At 42.9% G+C, this 16,627-nt stretch overlaps 1 protein-coding gene across 2 annotated transcripts; it reads right to left on the reverse strand.

Annotated features, from left to right (window-relative positions):
* Window positions 1-5,640: 5,640 nt before the first annotated feature.
* On the reverse strand, window positions 5,641-15,155 carry LOC139550643 (interferon regulatory factor 4-like). 2 transcript variants are annotated; one of them, XM_071361656.1, is made up of 9 exons: window positions 15,003-15,155; window positions 14,328-14,527; window positions 13,753-13,939; window positions 12,847-12,932; window positions 10,901-11,072; window positions 10,346-10,438; window positions 7,490-7,879; window positions 6,882-6,994; window positions 5,641-6,130 (listed from the first exon to the last, which is right to left on the reverse strand). In XM_071361656.1, exons 1-9 carry the CDS (start codon window positions 15,010-15,012, stop codon window positions 5,936-5,938), a joined length of 1,446 nt encoding a protein of 481 aa, XP_071217757.1. In that variant the 5' UTR covers window positions 15,013-15,155; the 3' UTR covers window positions 5,641-5,935. The 2 variants fall into 2 exon arrangements, with proteins under 2 accessions (XP_071217757.1, XP_071217756.1); XM_071361655.1 differs by lacking the exon at window positions 15,003-15,155 and having other exon boundaries at window positions 14,328-14,977.
* Between the last annotated feature and the right edge of the window lie 1,472 nt (window positions 15,156-16,627).

Raw genomic sequence — 16,627 nt, forward strand, 5'->3', positions numbered from 1 at the left:
TACCTGCTGGAGCGCGTGCTACGGGTGGGTGTTGCTATGGTCACCATAGCAACACCCACCCGTAGCACGCGCTCCAGCAGGTATATTTCACAGTGAGCTGAAATAAGGCGGAGCTTTACCTAGCAAAGACTTATAGATGACCTGGAGCCAGTGGGTTTGGCGATGAATATGAAGCGAGGGCCAGCCAACGAGAGCATACAGGTCGCAGTGGTGGGTAGTATATGGGGCTTTGGTGACAAAACGGATGGCACTGTGATAGACTACATCCAATTTGCTGAGCAGAGTGTTGGAGGCTAATTTGTAAATGACATCGCCGAAGTCAAGGATTGGTAGGATGGTCAGTTTTATGAGGGTATGTTTGGCAGCATGAGTGAAAGAGGCTTTATTGCGAAATAGGAAGCCGATTCTAGATTTCATTTTGGATTGGAGATTATGAATGTGAGTCTGGAAGGAGAGTTTACAGTCTAACCAGACACCTAGGTATTTGTAGTTGTCCACATATTCTAAGTCAGAACCGTCCAGAGTAGTGATGCTAGACCGGCGGCGGGTGTGGGCAGCGATCGGTTGAAGAGCATGCATTTAGTTTTACTTGCATTTAAGAGCAGTTGGAGGCCACGGAAGGAGTGCTCTATGGCATTGAAGCTCGTCTGGAGGTTTGTTAACACAGTGTCCAAAGAAGGGCCATTGTCAAGGCTGTGGGTAACTGGGGAAGGAGTCAGGTGCAGGAGAGCTGAGATGCGTGGACAAGGTATTTAATACAAGATAACACCAGTATAAACACAATACTATGGTGCGGGAAAAATACCGGTACCACGAAAATAAACGGGCGTAATAACAAAACCCGGCAACAAAATACCAGCCGTCAGTAACAGCCTGAACAATAAAACAAACACGTACACAAACATGTGGGAAACCAGAGGGTTAAATAATGAACATGTAATGGGGGAATTGAAACCAGGTGTGTAGAAAACAAAGACAAAACAAATGGAAATGAAAAGTGGATCGGCGATGGCTAGAAGGCCGGTGACGTCGACCGCCGAACGCCGCTCGAACAAGGAGAGGGACCGACTCCGGCGGAAGTCGTGACAGCCATAAGTATACAGAATGGTGTCATCTGCGTAGATGTTTTAGACATGTTTTAGACATGACACGTGAAATACGGAACATCAGGCTCACCTCACGAGAAGCAGTGCATGATCAACACTACCCTCAGCAAGGAGATCCGATGGAAGTGATGTAATCTCTCTCTCTTTCACTCTGGGGGTAAGACATCATTTAAACATCACAGATATAAATTCCCACTGTGCCCATGATATAGCTAACTTCAGTACATTACTTTAGTTGGCTGCTTTGAGCAAAACTTCTATGTAATATTACCTATTCTGGAAGCGAAGAAGTGAAGAATGGTAGAAACTCCCCAAATAGAGGTGTGCCAAGTTTGTGGCGTCATACCCAAGAAGACTCGAGGCTGTAATCACTGCCAAAGGTGCTTCAACAAAGTACTGAGTGAAGGGTCTGAATACTTCCGTAAATTATATTATTATTATTTTTTGTATAAATTTGCAAGAATTCTAAAAACCTGTTTTTGCATTGTCATTAGGGGGTATTGTGTGTAGATTGATGAGGGGGAAAAACAATTTAATCCATTTTAGAATAAGGCTGTAACATAACAAAATGTTTAAAAAGTCAAGGGGTCTGAATACTTTCCAAATGCATTGTAGGTCCTACACTGACTGCACCTGGTTGGGCACGGCTGGCTTCCTCCACATCCGTACGGCCGATATTGTGAACCGCCACATTTGGCTGCATAGCTATACTTTTGAGCTCCACAGAGGCATTCATTCGTATATGGTAGAGAGAATCCCCTGGTCACCTATAGAGACCTGCCAAGAGGAAGGATGTGCTATATAAATAAAATGTATTTGATTGATGACATCACAGCTGTAGAATATTTAATAAACTGTCATTTTCACGAGGACTAGTGCAGTTTTTCCATAAACGTTTAATTAATAACTTGGGATTTTAATAGTGGATTTTAACAATCAAATAGTGGGAATGATCCTTTAAATCAAGACAGTGTGATTGCATGTAGCACTCTGAATAAATAAATACTGTGCCTTTGAAGATTTGTCTCTGGTCATGAAACTACAATACTGGCTGGATGTCTAAACAAAGTACATTCTGAATATCAATAGATTTTTAGGTTCATTCTCATCAATGACAATATCCTAGAACTGAGTTATCACTCATCTGTCTGGTATCCGAGGTGATCTGGTTTATGATTATAGAATTGAATAAGTGGCTCTATCCTTGTAGAATGTTGTCAGCAGTATAGAACACATTGTATTGCTAAGATGCTCAAACTTAACTTAATAGAGCTACACTCACTGACACAGGATAAACTTTATCCCTCATGCTGGCCCTGACCAAACCGGTAAGTTGCCCCTCACTATAGCTGCACTTCTCCACATGGGCAGACTTCTAGTGGTCTTCTCCCCTTTTAATGCTCTTATGCTCATCCTTCAAAAATGCCATAAGGTCTGAAATAGACACGAAAGTTGACATACTGTACAAATAATTATCTAGGCTAAGTAATACTAAAATATTTTTGTTGTATCTACTGCTCTGCTAACTAGCCAGCTAAAGTGTAGTCAGTGGCTAGCTAAGACAGAGAAAGGGGACGGAAGAAGTTCCACACTGTAACGTCTGCGTCCAACTCACACTCCCAAACACTTAGATCCTGGGAACACAGCCCACTTTCCAGCTCACTCTCCAGATCCCAATCACTGGAATTCTAATCACCTGTTCACACACCTGCATCTCATCATCCCACACTATCTAGTTCAGTTCCTTGCACCCCATCACTGTGAGGTGTTTTTGTTTTTGAGAAACACTTTTTCAGAGCACTGTTTTTTCCCGTCCTTCTCACCTCCCGTTTTTGCCTGCCTCACTCACGACATATTTGAACTACAATTCATATTCTACCAGACAGATGGAGTTGACAGTTTATGGTTGTGACCATGGTGATTCCAATATTGTTGGTTTAAATCTCTCAAAAGTAAGGAGCTTTACAGACCATGAGTGGTCTTGTTGCACTACATGTAATGATGAAATGAATAAGGAGTCCAAATGTATCAAATCTCCAGACACATCTTTTAGGAATCACAGTTCTGAGAAAATTATTCTTTAAGAGTCAGAAAGGGCTATTGCAAGACACTACATAAGATCATTTTTTCAGTTAATATCCATTATTGACAGTTTTTGGAATTTTAAACACTTTTTTGGAGAGTTTAATATTGGGATCCTTTGCTCCGGACAAGGGCATTTCCAGGCACAGAGCTGACATGGAAATGTATAATGTTCAAAGTATTTTGGGGGGCAAAGCTCGTGGGACCCATGTGGTGTGTGCTACGCCAGTGTCCTCCATCACATCCAGCTGCCAAGGGGAAACAATTTGTTATAACAGCTTCCTCCCCTCCACCACTAGACAACTGATAACAACAATTTCTCTCGAATTGGAATTGTATATTACTGGTACATGTACAGTGCATTCGGAAAGTATTCAGACCCCTTGACTTTTTCCACATTTTGTTACATTATAGCCGTATTATAAAATTAATTTAATCGTTTTTTCCCCTCATCAATCTACACACAATACCCCATAATGACAAGCAATACGTTTTTTGCAAATGTATTAAAAAAATTTAACTGAAAAATCACAGTTACATAAGTATTCCGATTCTTTAATCAGTACTTTGTTGAAGCACATTTGGCAGTGATTACAGCCTTGAGTCTTCTTGGGTGTCACACTACAAGCTTGGCACACCTGTATTTGGGGAGTTCCTCCAATTCTTCTCTGCAGATTATCTCAAGCTCTGTCAGGTTGGATGGGGAGCGTCGTTGCACAGCTATTTTCAGGTCTCTCCAGAGATAGGGTTCAATTCCGGGCTCTGGCTGGGCCACTCAAGGACATTCAGAGACTTGTCTCGAAGCCACTCATGCATTGTCTTGGCTGTGTGCTTAGGGTCGTTGTCCTGTTGTAAGGTGAACCTTCGTCCCAGTCTGAGGTCCTGAGCGCTATGGAGCAGGTTTTCATCAAGGATCTCTCTGTGCTTTGCTCCATTCATCTTTTCCTCGATCCTGACTAGTCTCCCAGCCCCTGCCGCTGAAAAACATCCCCACAGCATGATGCTGCCACCACCATGCTTCACAGCAGGGATGGTGCCAGGTTTCCTCCAGACGTAACGCTTGGCATTCATGCCAAAGAGTTCAATCTTGGTTTCATCAGAACAGAGAATATTGTTTGTCATGGTCTGAGAGTCCTTTAGGTGCCTTTGGGCAAACTCCAAGTGGGCTGTCATGTGCCTTTTCCTGAGGACTGGATTCCTTCTGGCCACTCTACCATAAAGGCCTGATTGGTGGAGTGCTGCATAGATGGTTGTCCTTCTGGAAGGTTCTCCCATCTCCACAGAGTAACTCTGGAGCTCTGTCAAAGTGACCATCGGGTTCTTGGTCTCCTCCCCGACCAAGGCCCTTTCCTCCGATTGCTCAGTTTGGCCGGGAGGCCAGCTCTAGGAAGAGTCTTGGTGGTTCCAAACCTCTTCCATTTAAGAATGATGGAGGCCACTGTGTTCTTGGGGACGTTCGATGCTGCAGAAATGTTTTTGTACCCTTCCCCAGATCTGTGCCTTGACACAATCCTCTCTGAGCTCTGAGGACAATTCCTTCGACCTCATGGCTTGGTTTTTACTCTGACATGCACTATCAACTGTGGGACTGTAGACGGGTGTGTGCCAATTTCGAGTGTCATAGCAAAGGGTCTGTTTTGTATTGTGTGTAGATTCATAAGAAATAAATAATAATTTAAAACATTTTAGAATAAGGCTGTAACGTTACAAAATGTGGAAAAAGTAAAGGGGTCTGACTACTTTCCGAATGCACTGTATGCCAGGGCTGCCCTTTTTTCAATCAGTTTTGAGATGGTGAAGTAGTAGACAATAGAAATATATGAATGGAAAACTTTGTGACTTGTGTTGTCACAAAAGGTCAGATTATGGAGCCTGATAATCAAGAAAATATAAGAGTACAATAATAGTTATTCAGTTAGATTGCATCAAAGTTACCTATTGTTGTTCATAAATAATCAAAATATGTCAAGGGATTTGTATTCAGTGCCTGGCCTTAAGTGGAGTGAACCCCTTTCATAGATTGTTTAATAAATGTGTGAAAATATACTACACAGAAATGTTCTCTGTGTGAGACACTTCAATATGTCAATGATCCATTTTGTATTCTTCATTCATATACATTTGGCTTCTTCTTCCTTGTCGAGTCTTAATTTCTCTTGAGGGCTACTCTTCTTCCTGTGCACCTGTGACTTGTGCTTCCTGCTTCAGACAGTCCCTCTCTGCTTCACCCTAAACCCTCTACCCCAAACCACATCCTATACACTGTCACCATGTCACATGCATACAAATACACATGCATCCCCCTCTCGCTGAAAGAAAATGAGAGAGGGGAGAGCGAGAGAGGCTAAGCAGTGGGGTTCTCCCCCCCACACCACTATCACAGGTCAGGAGCTTTCCCATCAGCACCCACAGATGTCACAGGAATACGAGTAACACACACCACCTCATGTGATAGGTATTCACTTTTTCATATAATTTAATAGAACAACAACAAAAATGGTTGATTACAAAAATAATTGTAAGGCTGTACAAACTAGGTTAGATTCTTTCAGCGCCCCCATTTTTAACATTGATCATTGGCTCAAACTGCTGACACTGACAATGGAGGCACAGTTCAGTTTTACGTTGAAATTACAGTGTATTTTAGTCCAAGACCTGAGTATACTGTACACTATTCAGGAGAAGCGATGTAAAGCTCATTGGTCAATCTACATTCATGTCCATGGCTCCTGGGGCCTGTTTGTGTGTTACTCCTGTATGTGTTGCAGGGTCCTCTGGTAGTCTCCTGGAGCTAGAGGGGAGCTCTGTTGAAGGGTCCTCTGGTAGACTCCTGGAGCCGGAAGGGAGATCTCTGTATGTCCCTGGAGCTCATAGTCCCTCAGGCAGTGACTGCTGCTCTGCTGGCTGAAGTATAACATGCCCCTGGCAAACATGGGCTCCACCTGCAACACATGCAGGGGTCACACCATGAATGATGAATGAAAATGAATAAAGATTGCTCCCATTTACCTAATCTCTCTTGGGCAGATTCTGTGTGTAAACCGAGAGAATCTGTCAGGGCTGTAATCGAATGGCGAGATAACTAGTAGCAGTAGTGTCTGTGTTTGGGTTTTCGTCTCTATTTGAAAAAATCACAATTGGGCGAAGGCGGCGCTTCAATATCTACATTGGGGGGGGGGTTATTTCAAGCTTGTGTGCGCAGTAGTTAATTAGTGGAGGGGGGAGACTTTCCTTTACGAGGGTGGAGACATTGCTTCCTCCCTAGTACAACGGAACTCTCAATTGTTAACACGTATTGACCCAGAAGTAAATAAGGAAGCTGACCAAATTTCGCAAGAATTTATTTCTGGGTAACCAAGAATAGCAAATACCAAATCTCTCCCTTCCCCTCCCCTTTGGGCCTAACTTTCCGTTTTTGAAAATGTGTAAGGTATAAGCAATACGCATTGCCCTTCTTATACCTATCCAGATCCTACAGATTTGCAAACAGCGATGGGTTAGGGCCAAGAGAGTGGGGGAAGAACCGATTTGGACGTGTTGATAGAGTCCTTTGTTTATCATCATGAGTAACAAGGCTAGGCAGGCTATATTTTGTTTTCTTTTTATTTCAGCCTTTATCATGTTGGACTGTTATTTTAATGCACTGTTGATTCCAACCATAATAAGATAGCGAGAGTCTGTAATGTACTGTACCTGTGCTGTGATCATCTTGGCCTGGCGTTGGGGGTCCGGGTACTCGTCTCCGAAACACAGCACCACCTGGTGCCTGGGCATGGGACGGCCATGGTGGGCATACCCCTGCAGCTCTGGAAGGAGGGATGGAGGGAGTGTACAATGATTTTATCACCTTATTTCACCCACAATTCACCAATTCACCCCCTAACAGCTGAAAACATCTACTTTGCTCATGAAGGAAGGACGTTCAGTTTGAGAGAGATGGGTATTGTGATTCAGTATCACTGCATAGAAATGCTACAAATAAAAGGTTCACAGAATGAGAAAGAGGAGTCAGAGAAAGCTTTTTCCAGTCATTTGCAAGGAAGTCATTGGTGTGAAAAATTTGTGGTTCACATGTAAACTGCAGCTAGAGACTGAGTGGTGGACCACAGGAGGTGGGCGGGGGCTGTTTCATGGACACTCCACTGACAGGCCGCCGCTGAGAACGTGACAGGTCGCATACCCACTGATACCACAGCATGGAGAGGGACTTCACTTTCTACAGTAGGTATCCTCACCACCATCATCAACGTTCAGTACCATCATCATCATAATCAGCTCACAATCAAAATACTGTTTCTCACCAGTGAGGAACTGCTGGGTGTCAAACAGCTTGCAGGTCTGTTCTTTCTCCAATTTATTGGGTTTGTCCGTGTAGGGTGCCAGCTGGCCTTCCCAGTACACTCGGCTCTGGCACAGCCGCTTGGCATAGAGCCCATCTATCGTCATCCACAGGAGCACGCCCCTCTCCAGGACGTTGGGTAGCTTCTCTGCCCCTCTCCTCTGAGACTGGGGGTAAGGGGAGGGGAACTGCACCGTCTCTGCACCACTGTACAGCCTGTCCTCGGGGCAGGGGGAGGACGGAGAGGAAGATGAGGAGGAAGAAGAGGTGATCCGGCAGCCTTCAGGACTAGAGGTGGTTACCTTCTTGACCAGAGACTCACGGTAGAACAGGGATATGTGCAGTCGGAAGTCTGGAGGAAAGAGGGGGGAAGATGTTAGAGAATGAACCAGTAAGTAAAAGTATTCCAAATGAAAGAAGATTGACAGCTGTCTGAAAACAAATGCATTCTTTCCATGTGTGGAGTCGTAATCCGTTTCTGATATGAAGATGTGCCTGGGGAGTTGAAATCACTTTCAACGGCCAAAAGTCTGTTTCTTCTTTTAGTAAATATACCGCATCTTGCAAACAGTGTATATAGAAAGAAAGTGAATGACGGAAGTTAGCAAACTGCTGAACTTTACGACTTTCTTAATCAGCCGAGCTAAACATTAAATACTGTTCCATTTACAGACAATGCAAAAGGAGCCAGTTCTGTATTTTCAACACTGATAAACAGTCAAATTATTTTATATAATACTGCGTATGTTACTGTAACTGTAGTGGTCCCTGCAGTCACCCATCTAAAATATCAACAACATACAATTGAAGTCAGAAGTTTACATACACTTAGGTTGGAGTCATTAAAACTCGTTTTTCAACCACTCCACAAATTTCTTGTGAACAAACTATCGTTTTGGCAAGTCGGTTAGGACATCTACTTTGTGCATGACACAAGTAATTTTTCCAACAATTGTTTACAGACATATTATTTCACTTATAATTCACTATATCACAATTCCAGTGGGTCAGAAGATTACATACATTAAGTTGACTCTACCTTTAAACAGCTTGGGAAATTCCAGAAAATTTCATCATGGCTTTAGAAGCTTCTGATAGGCTAATTGACATAATTTGAGTCAATTGGAGGTGCACCTGTGGATGTATTTCAAGGCCTACCTTCAAACTCAGTGGGAAAATCAAAAGTAATCAGCCAAGACCTCAGAAAACAATTGTAGACCTCCACAAGTCTGGTTCATCCTTGGGAGGAACTTCCAAATGCCTGAAGGTGCCACGTTCATCTGCACAAACAATAGTACGCAAGTATAAACACCATGGGACCACGCAGCCGTCATACCGCTCAGGAAGGAAACGCTTTCTGCAAATCAATCCCAGAACAACAGCAAAGGACCTTGTGAAGGTGCTGGAGGAAACAGGTACAAAAGTATCTATATCCACAGTAAAACGAGTCCTATATCAACATAATCTGAAAGGCCTCTCAGCAAGGAAGAAGCCACTGCTCCAAAACCACCATAAAAAAGCCAGACTACGGTTTTCAACTGCACATGGGGACAAAGATCGTACTTTTTGGAGAAATAATGACCATCATTATGTTTGGAGGGAAAAGGGGGAGGCTTGCAAGCCGAAGAACACCATCCCAACCGTGAAGCATGGGGGTGGCAGCATCATGTTGTGGGGGTACATTGCTGCAGGAGGGACTGGTGCACTTCACAAAATAGATGGCATCATGAGGTAGGAAAATTATGTGGCGATATTGAAGCAACATCTCAAGACATCAGTCAGGAAGTTAAAGCTTGGTCACAAATGGGTCTTCCAAATGGACAATGACCCCAAGCATACTTCCAAAGTCGTGGCAAATGGCTTAAGGACAACAAAGTCAAGGTATTGGAGTGGCCATCACAACGCCCTGACCTGAATTCTATAGAAAATTTGTGAGCAGAACTGAAAAAGCGTGTGTGAGCAAGGAGGCCTACTAACCTGACTCAGTTACATCAGCTCTGTCAGGAGGAATGGGACAAAATTCACCCAACTTATTGTGGGAAGCTTGTGGAAGGCTACCCGAAACGTTTGACCCAAGTTAAACAATTTGAAGGCGATGCTACCAAATACTAATTGAGTGTATGTAAACTTCTGACCCACTGGGAATGTGATGAAATAAATAAAAGCTGAAATAAATCATTATCTCTACTATTATTCTGACATTTCACATTCTTAAAATAAGTGGTGATCCTAACTGACCTAAAACAGGGAATTTATACTAGGATTAAATATCAGGAATTGTGAAAAACTGAGTTTAAATGTATTTGGCTAAGATGTATGTAAACTTCAGACTTCAACTGTATATGAATAGAAAATCATTAATATGAGCACTGTTTCAAGTTCCAACAGTGACAAATAACTGACCATATTAAAAGCCAGATTAGGGAAGTAATTGTCCTACAGAAACAGCTTTTAGTTTCTGGTGGTTGGTAACACGAGATCATAATTCAGTACGCTCCACTACATCGTACGAATCTTCTCTTTGTGTCTATCTGTCATTAACACTGGTCAGTGGTGTGGAATTACAATACAATACACACATGCTGTGTGCACAATAACTGAAAAAGGTGTGCGGGAATAATTCCATGATATCTTGAAGGAAATGAAAAGACTAGCTAGCAATGGTAGTAGTAGCAGAAGTAGTAGCAGCAGTAGTATTAGTAGTATAGTTAGCAGTAGTAGTAGTACAAGTAGTAGCAGCAGAAGTAGGAGTAGTAGCAGTAGTAGCAGTAGCAGCAGTAGTAAATTAGTAATCTAGAAGTAATAGAATAGCATGTACCAGAAAGGGTAGACATGTTGTGGTCCATTTGAAATGCTGTGGTGTGAGACTCTGAGGAAGAGTAGGAACAGAACGAGCCAGTGAACTGATAACCTGAGGGGAGAAGATAAATAAATACTGTTATTAACCAATGAATGAGTGTTTTCAGTGTACATATCATGGAGGATGAATTACTAGACCTTGTCTAAATAATTTCATATCAGGAGGAACCTGACTAAAGACTGTTAAATGAAGCCCTCATTATTTTGGAGAACTGGTGGTCATCAAAGCCTTCACTGTCAAACTGTAGCTGTTTTTACAACTTGTGTGTGTGTGTGCGTCACTCAGATGAACATATGTCAAATCTGTCATACAGAACACTGACCTAAACTATAGCCTTTCATTATCTGAAACCAAGTTAACATGAGAACTAGTGAAGTATGGTGTTCACATGGCTTCATCTCTACCTGGCTCCTCTGTACTTGTACTGAAGGACATGTACTGTGGAGTCTTATCTCTCCATGATATTTTCATTTCTATAATCAGTGTCTTCCCCATGGCGATGCCATGTCTCACCGTTATCTGTGTGTGGCCCGGTATGCCAGGGTCGGCTGAGTGGCTGTGGGTAGTGGCACTGGCTGTACTGCAGCTCAGTGTGGGGTGGCTGGTGAGGCTGAGGCTGGTCCAGTGCGTGGCTGTACTCCCTCCACTCCTTCCTCTCCTGAGGAATCATGAATCCGCCAGACACCTGTGAACAGGCCAGGGGGAGAGGAGACGGCTGTTAGTCAGGTAGTGGTGGGTTCCTGATCCACACCCAGCAGGGAGAGAGAGCTGTGAAGATCTGTGAAGGTACAATTGAAGTCAGAAGTTTACATACACTTAGGTTGGAGTCATTAAAACTCGTTTTTCAACCACTCCACAAATTTATTGTTAACAAACTATAGTTTTAGCAAGTCGGTTAGGACATCTACTTTGTGCATGATACAAGTCATTTTTCCATCAATTGTTTAAAGAAAGATTATTTCACTTATAATTCACTGTATCACAATTCCAGTGGGTCAGAAGTTTACATACACTAAGTTGACTGTGCCTTTAAACAGCTTGGGAAATTCCCAAAAATTATGTCATGGCTTTAGAAGCTTCCGATAGGCTAATTGACATCATTTGAGTCAATTGGAGGTGCACCTGTGGATGTATTTCAAGGCCTACCTTCAAACTCAGTGTCTCTTTGCTTGACATCATGGGAAAATCAAAAGTAATCAGCCAAGACCTCAGAAAAAAATTGTAGACCTCCACAAGTCTGGTTCATCCTTGGGAGCAATTTCCAAACGCCTGAAGGTACCACGTTCATCTGTACAAAAAATAGTACACAAGTATAAACACCATGGGACCACGCAGCTGCCATACCGCTCAGGAAGGAGACGCGTTCTGTCTCCTAGAGATGAACGTACTTTGGTGCGAAAAGTGCTGGTCAATCCCAGAACAACAGCAAAGGACCTTGTGAAGATGCTGGAGGAAACAGGTACAAAAGTATCTATATCCACAGTAAAACGAGTCCTATATCGACATAACCTGAAAGGCCGCTCAGCAAGGAAAAAGCCACTGCTCCAAAACCGTCATAAAAAAAGCCAGACTACGGTTTTCAACTGAACATGGGGACAAAGATCGTACTCTTTGGAGAAATGCCCTCTGGTCTGATGAAACAAAATAGAACTGTTTGGCCATAATGACCATCGTTATGTTTGGAGGAAAAAGGGGAAGGCTTGCAAGCCGAAGAACACCATCCCAACCGTGAAGCACGGGGCGACAGCATCATGTTGTGGGGGTGCATTGCTGCAGGAAGGACTGGTGCACTTCACAAAATAGATGGCGTCATGAGGCAGGAAAATTATGTGGATATATTGAAGCAACATCTCAAGACATCAGTCAGGAAGTTAAAGCTTGGTCGCAAATGGGTCTTCCAAATGGACAATGACCCCAAGCATACTTCCAAAGTTGTGGCAAAATGGCTTAAGAACAACAAAGTCAAGGTATTGGAGTGGCCATCACAAAGCCCTGACCTCAATCCCATAGAAAATTTGTGGGCAGAACTGAAAAAGTGTGCGCAAGCAAGGAGGCCTACAAACCTAATTCAGTTACACCAGCTCTGTCAGGAGGAATGGGCCAAAATTCACCCAACTTATTGTGGGAAGCTTGTGGAATGCTACCCAAAACGTTTGACCCCAGTTAAACAATTTAAAGGCACTGCTACCAAATACTAATTGAGTGTATGTAAACTTCTGACCCACTGGGAATGTGATGAAATAAATAAAAGCTGAAATAAATTATTCTCTCTAGTATTATTCTGACATTTCACATTCTTAAAATAAAATGGTGATCCTAACTGACCCTAAGACAGGGAATTTTTACTTGGATTAAATGTCAGGAATTGTGAAAAACGGAGTTTAAATGTATTTGGCTAAGGTGTATATAAACTTCCGACTTCAACTGTACCTGTTGCCGGGGTAAACACATTACCTTACCTGGCTCTGTAGAGATGGGTATAGAGAGTGCATAGGGTAGCTGTTGACTGATCTGATGTGGGACATTGTCCCTGCCATCTTGATCCCTACATTACAGAAACGTAACATCAGACATCACATCATAGAACTCTCTATGTTCTAATGCAACATTTTGTGGTGGTCCCTCCAGAAATATGTATGTCCTCAATTAGAAGTCAAATCAAATGAAATTGTATTCATCTGTCAACTGTCATCCTTACAAGTAGAGCCTTTTCAACAGAGCTCAAGGCTATTCAGCCTCTTCAAACAGTTGAATACAGAAACTATAGAGCCATGCGGTAACAACATGGGTAAAGTGTCTCAACCCCTAGGTCTCGAAGAGTCAATCCTAACTGAGACTGCCATATGAGAGTGACAAAAGGTTCTTCTGATGGTGGAGCCTTCAGCCTTTGTTATGCAAGCCTGGAGGTTAAGTGTGTATGCTGTGCATTCTGCACTGGGTAACTGAAGCCTTCTAAAAAAAGCGTCAAGGCCTTTTTGGTACACACATCGGCTTCCTCTCTGCTTCCTGCCTCATCAGACGATGGAGGCAAAATGAAACATTACCGGCTGTGTGTGTATGTCTGCCCAGCTAGGTTCAGAGTCAGACAACATGAGTTTGGGCTCACCCTCTATGTAAGCAGGTGGGTGTTCTAGGGAGGGGTAGACTACAACACTTCTTAGAAGCACAAGTTACGGTTTTGTTACGCAATGCAGGTGTAACTTGAACCCTAGTGCATTATTACCTTTGACACATGAAATCTCTGATATCAACTGCCAGTAGCCTATATCACTTCACTATGGTACAGTACAGTACAGTCAGAACAGTAGGCATTCATGACATGGACTTGACTTTGGTAATACTACAATAAGATGAACAAAACGTGCCTCTCTTAGCTCCCTCCGGTATGATTCTGTAGACTTTGAAAGGATCGGATATGTCCAGTTGGCTACGCTCCACCAGCTCATCAAAGTCATTGCTTTTGTTCAGAGCACATCGCAGTCTAGTCTTCCATGTGGGGGGATCTGGTTTGTCCACTCCTTCCCTATGTTTCCCTTTGAACAATGCCCAGGCCTGCAATAATCAACAACATAATGATTTAACTTCCTCTCTGCATTCAATTTCAATTTACCTGGCAATAAGTAAGGCATTATGGGCCTGCATCAAAATCAACATGTCATGGTCTTTGCCTTTAATAAATATCCACTGCCTTGAACAAAGATCATCACTTGCTATACTGTAGTAAAAATCAACAGGTAGTCTATAGCAAATACTGTAAATTACACCAGACCAACTAGACTTGGTCTGGAGATAAATAATTATGAATATGATTGAGTTAGCTATACTTTATGGGGTTCCTGCACACTATATTCAATATTCACGAGTTGTAAATAGTAACTTAAAAGTAGAAGAAAAACAATAGGAGAAATCGGGTAAAGTGAAGGTATGGGTCCTAACGCACCTTGAAGAGTGCAGCATCCTCGTCACGATTGTAATCCTGTTTGCCCGCATGTTTCCACGGAATCCTGAAAATGCTTTTCTCTTCATTCTCCCAAACCAGTCCGGGATAGATGCAGCTGTCAATCTGATCGATCAGCCACTGTCTAAGTTTCCCATTGCCACAAATCACTGACAGGCCGCTGTCCCCCTCTAAATTCATCTCTTTTGAAAAACGCATGCAATAGAAGGATGGGCATAGTGATGATGTGGGACCAATGAGTCGGTTGTGCAATGCAAAAGAAAAATACATTGTCAGTTGGTGTTGAGTGATGGTGGTTAATGTTATTAGGTAAATCATGTTTTTATCAAATGTAATGCATTCATATATTATCACTGATAATTTGAGAGTATAATCATTGAGATTATTACATATGTTTAATCCCCCCCAAAAATCACAAACAATAAGTAGGCCTAATTTAAGAATGAAACACTTCTGGATTTGTTGGTCATCTTGATTCAAAGACAATTACATTAACATTTTGTAGGCTCATAATTGCAATCCGAAAAACAATGTTATAATCACACGCATAAAATAAATAACGTAATAGCCTAGTGTTAAGTGCATCAACATCACTGCGTCAATTTCAGGACGTTTACCCTCTCGTATGTTCACTATGAATGAGAATAAACTCCTTACCTCTAACCATGTGAGCGTCTCTGAAAAGTACTGAAATCGATCTCACGGACACTGTTCTCAAGAGAGAGCATGGGATGACCTATTCTTAAATATTGTCACATCTTTATGGCGGTGTCTTGACTGGGAGGAGCCTATTCACTTTATGCGTGCAGCACTATGCGCTACATTTCTTTGAAGTTTATCGGAGAACAACCTACATACAGTAAGTAGCCTACAGTAAGTAGATGGGGAATCCCTCTGGACTGGCAAACACAGGATGCAAACACCGCCATGGAATGGAATAATTACCTGCGCTCAATATCAAAACAGAAACTCCCTAAAATCGTCATTATGTCAATAGATTGCGTTTCCATTCTATGTTTATACTTTAAAAGTCTACTGTATTATGAATCTTAAAATATAATTGTTTGAGTTTACAGTGCATGTGGAAAGTATTCAGACCCCTTGACTTTTTCCACATTTTGTTAGTTACAGACTTATTCTAAAATGTATCCTTCATCAATCTACAAAAAATAACCCATAAATTCAATTGATTAGACATTATTTTGAAAGGCACACACCTGTCTATGTAAGGCCCCACAGTTGACAGTGCATGCCAGAGCAAAAACCAGCCATGAGGTCGAAAGGAATTGTCTGTTGAGCTCCGAGACAGGATTGTGTCAAGGCATAGGGAAGGGTACCGAAACATTTCTGCAGCATTGAAGGTCCCCAATAACACAGTGGCCTCCATCATTCTTAAATGGAAGAAGCTTGGAAACACCAGGATTCTTCCTGGAGCTGGCCGCCCTGCCAAACTGAGCAATCGGGGGAGAAGAACTTGGTCAGGGAGGTGACCAAGAACCTGATGGTCACTCTGACAGAGGTCCAAAGTTCCTCTGTGGAGATGGGAGAACCTTCCAGAAAGACAACCATCTCTGCAGCACTCCACCAATCAGGCCTTTATGGAAGAATGGCCAGACTGAAGCCACTCCTCAGTAAAAGGCACATGACCGCCCGCTTAGAGTTTGCCAAAAGCCACCTAAAGACTCTCAGACCATGAGAAACAATATTCTCTGGTCTGATTAAACGACGATTGCACTCTTTGGCCTGAATGCCAAGCGTCACGTCTGGAGGAAACCTGGCACAATCCCTACAGTGAGGCATGGTGGTGGCAGCATCATGCTGTGGGGATGTTTTTCAGCGGCAGGGGCTGGGAGACTAGTCAGGCACGAGGGAAAGATGAACAGAGCAAAGAACAGAGAGATCCTTGATGAAAACCTGCTCCAGAGCGCCCAGGACCTCAGACACCTTCCAACAGGACAACAACCCTAAGCACACAGCCAAGACAACACAGGAGTGGCTTCAGCACAAGTCTCTGAACGTCCTCGAGTGGCCCAGCCAGAGCCGGGACTTGAACCCGATCGAACTGTGGAGACCTGAAAATAACTGTGCAGCGACGCTCCCCATCCTACATGACAGAGCTTGAGAGGATCTGTAGAGAAGAATGGGAGAAACTCCCCAATGACAGGTGTGCAGGCTTGTAGCGTCATACCCAAGAAGATTCGAGGCTGTAATCGCTGCCTAAGGTACTTCAACAAGATACTGAGTAAAAGGTCTGAAAACTTAAGTAAATGTTGTATTTCATT

The sequence above is a fragment of the Salvelinus alpinus genome, chromosome 23 (assembly GCF_045679555.1).
Source record: "Salvelinus alpinus chromosome 23, SLU_Salpinus.1, whole genome shotgun sequence".
Lineage (NCBI taxonomy): Eukaryota > Metazoa > Chordata > Actinopteri > Salmoniformes > Salmonidae > Salvelinus > Salvelinus alpinus.

Bases quoted from the DNA above. Each gene is read 5' to 3' on its own strand.
- LOC139550643 (XM_071361655.1), bottom strand. From the start codon at position 14,663: ATGATTTACCTAATAACATTAACCACCATCACTCAACACCAACTGACA. The intron at 11,073-12,846 runs GTAAGGTAATGT...GCCTGTTCACAG, and splicing joins ACCCATCTCTACAGAGCCAG to GTGTCTGGCGGATTCATGAT. The intron at 10,439-10,900 runs GTGAGACATGGC...TTCTCCCCTCAG, and splicing joins CGGGCCACACACAGATAACG to GTTATCAGTTCACTGGCTCG.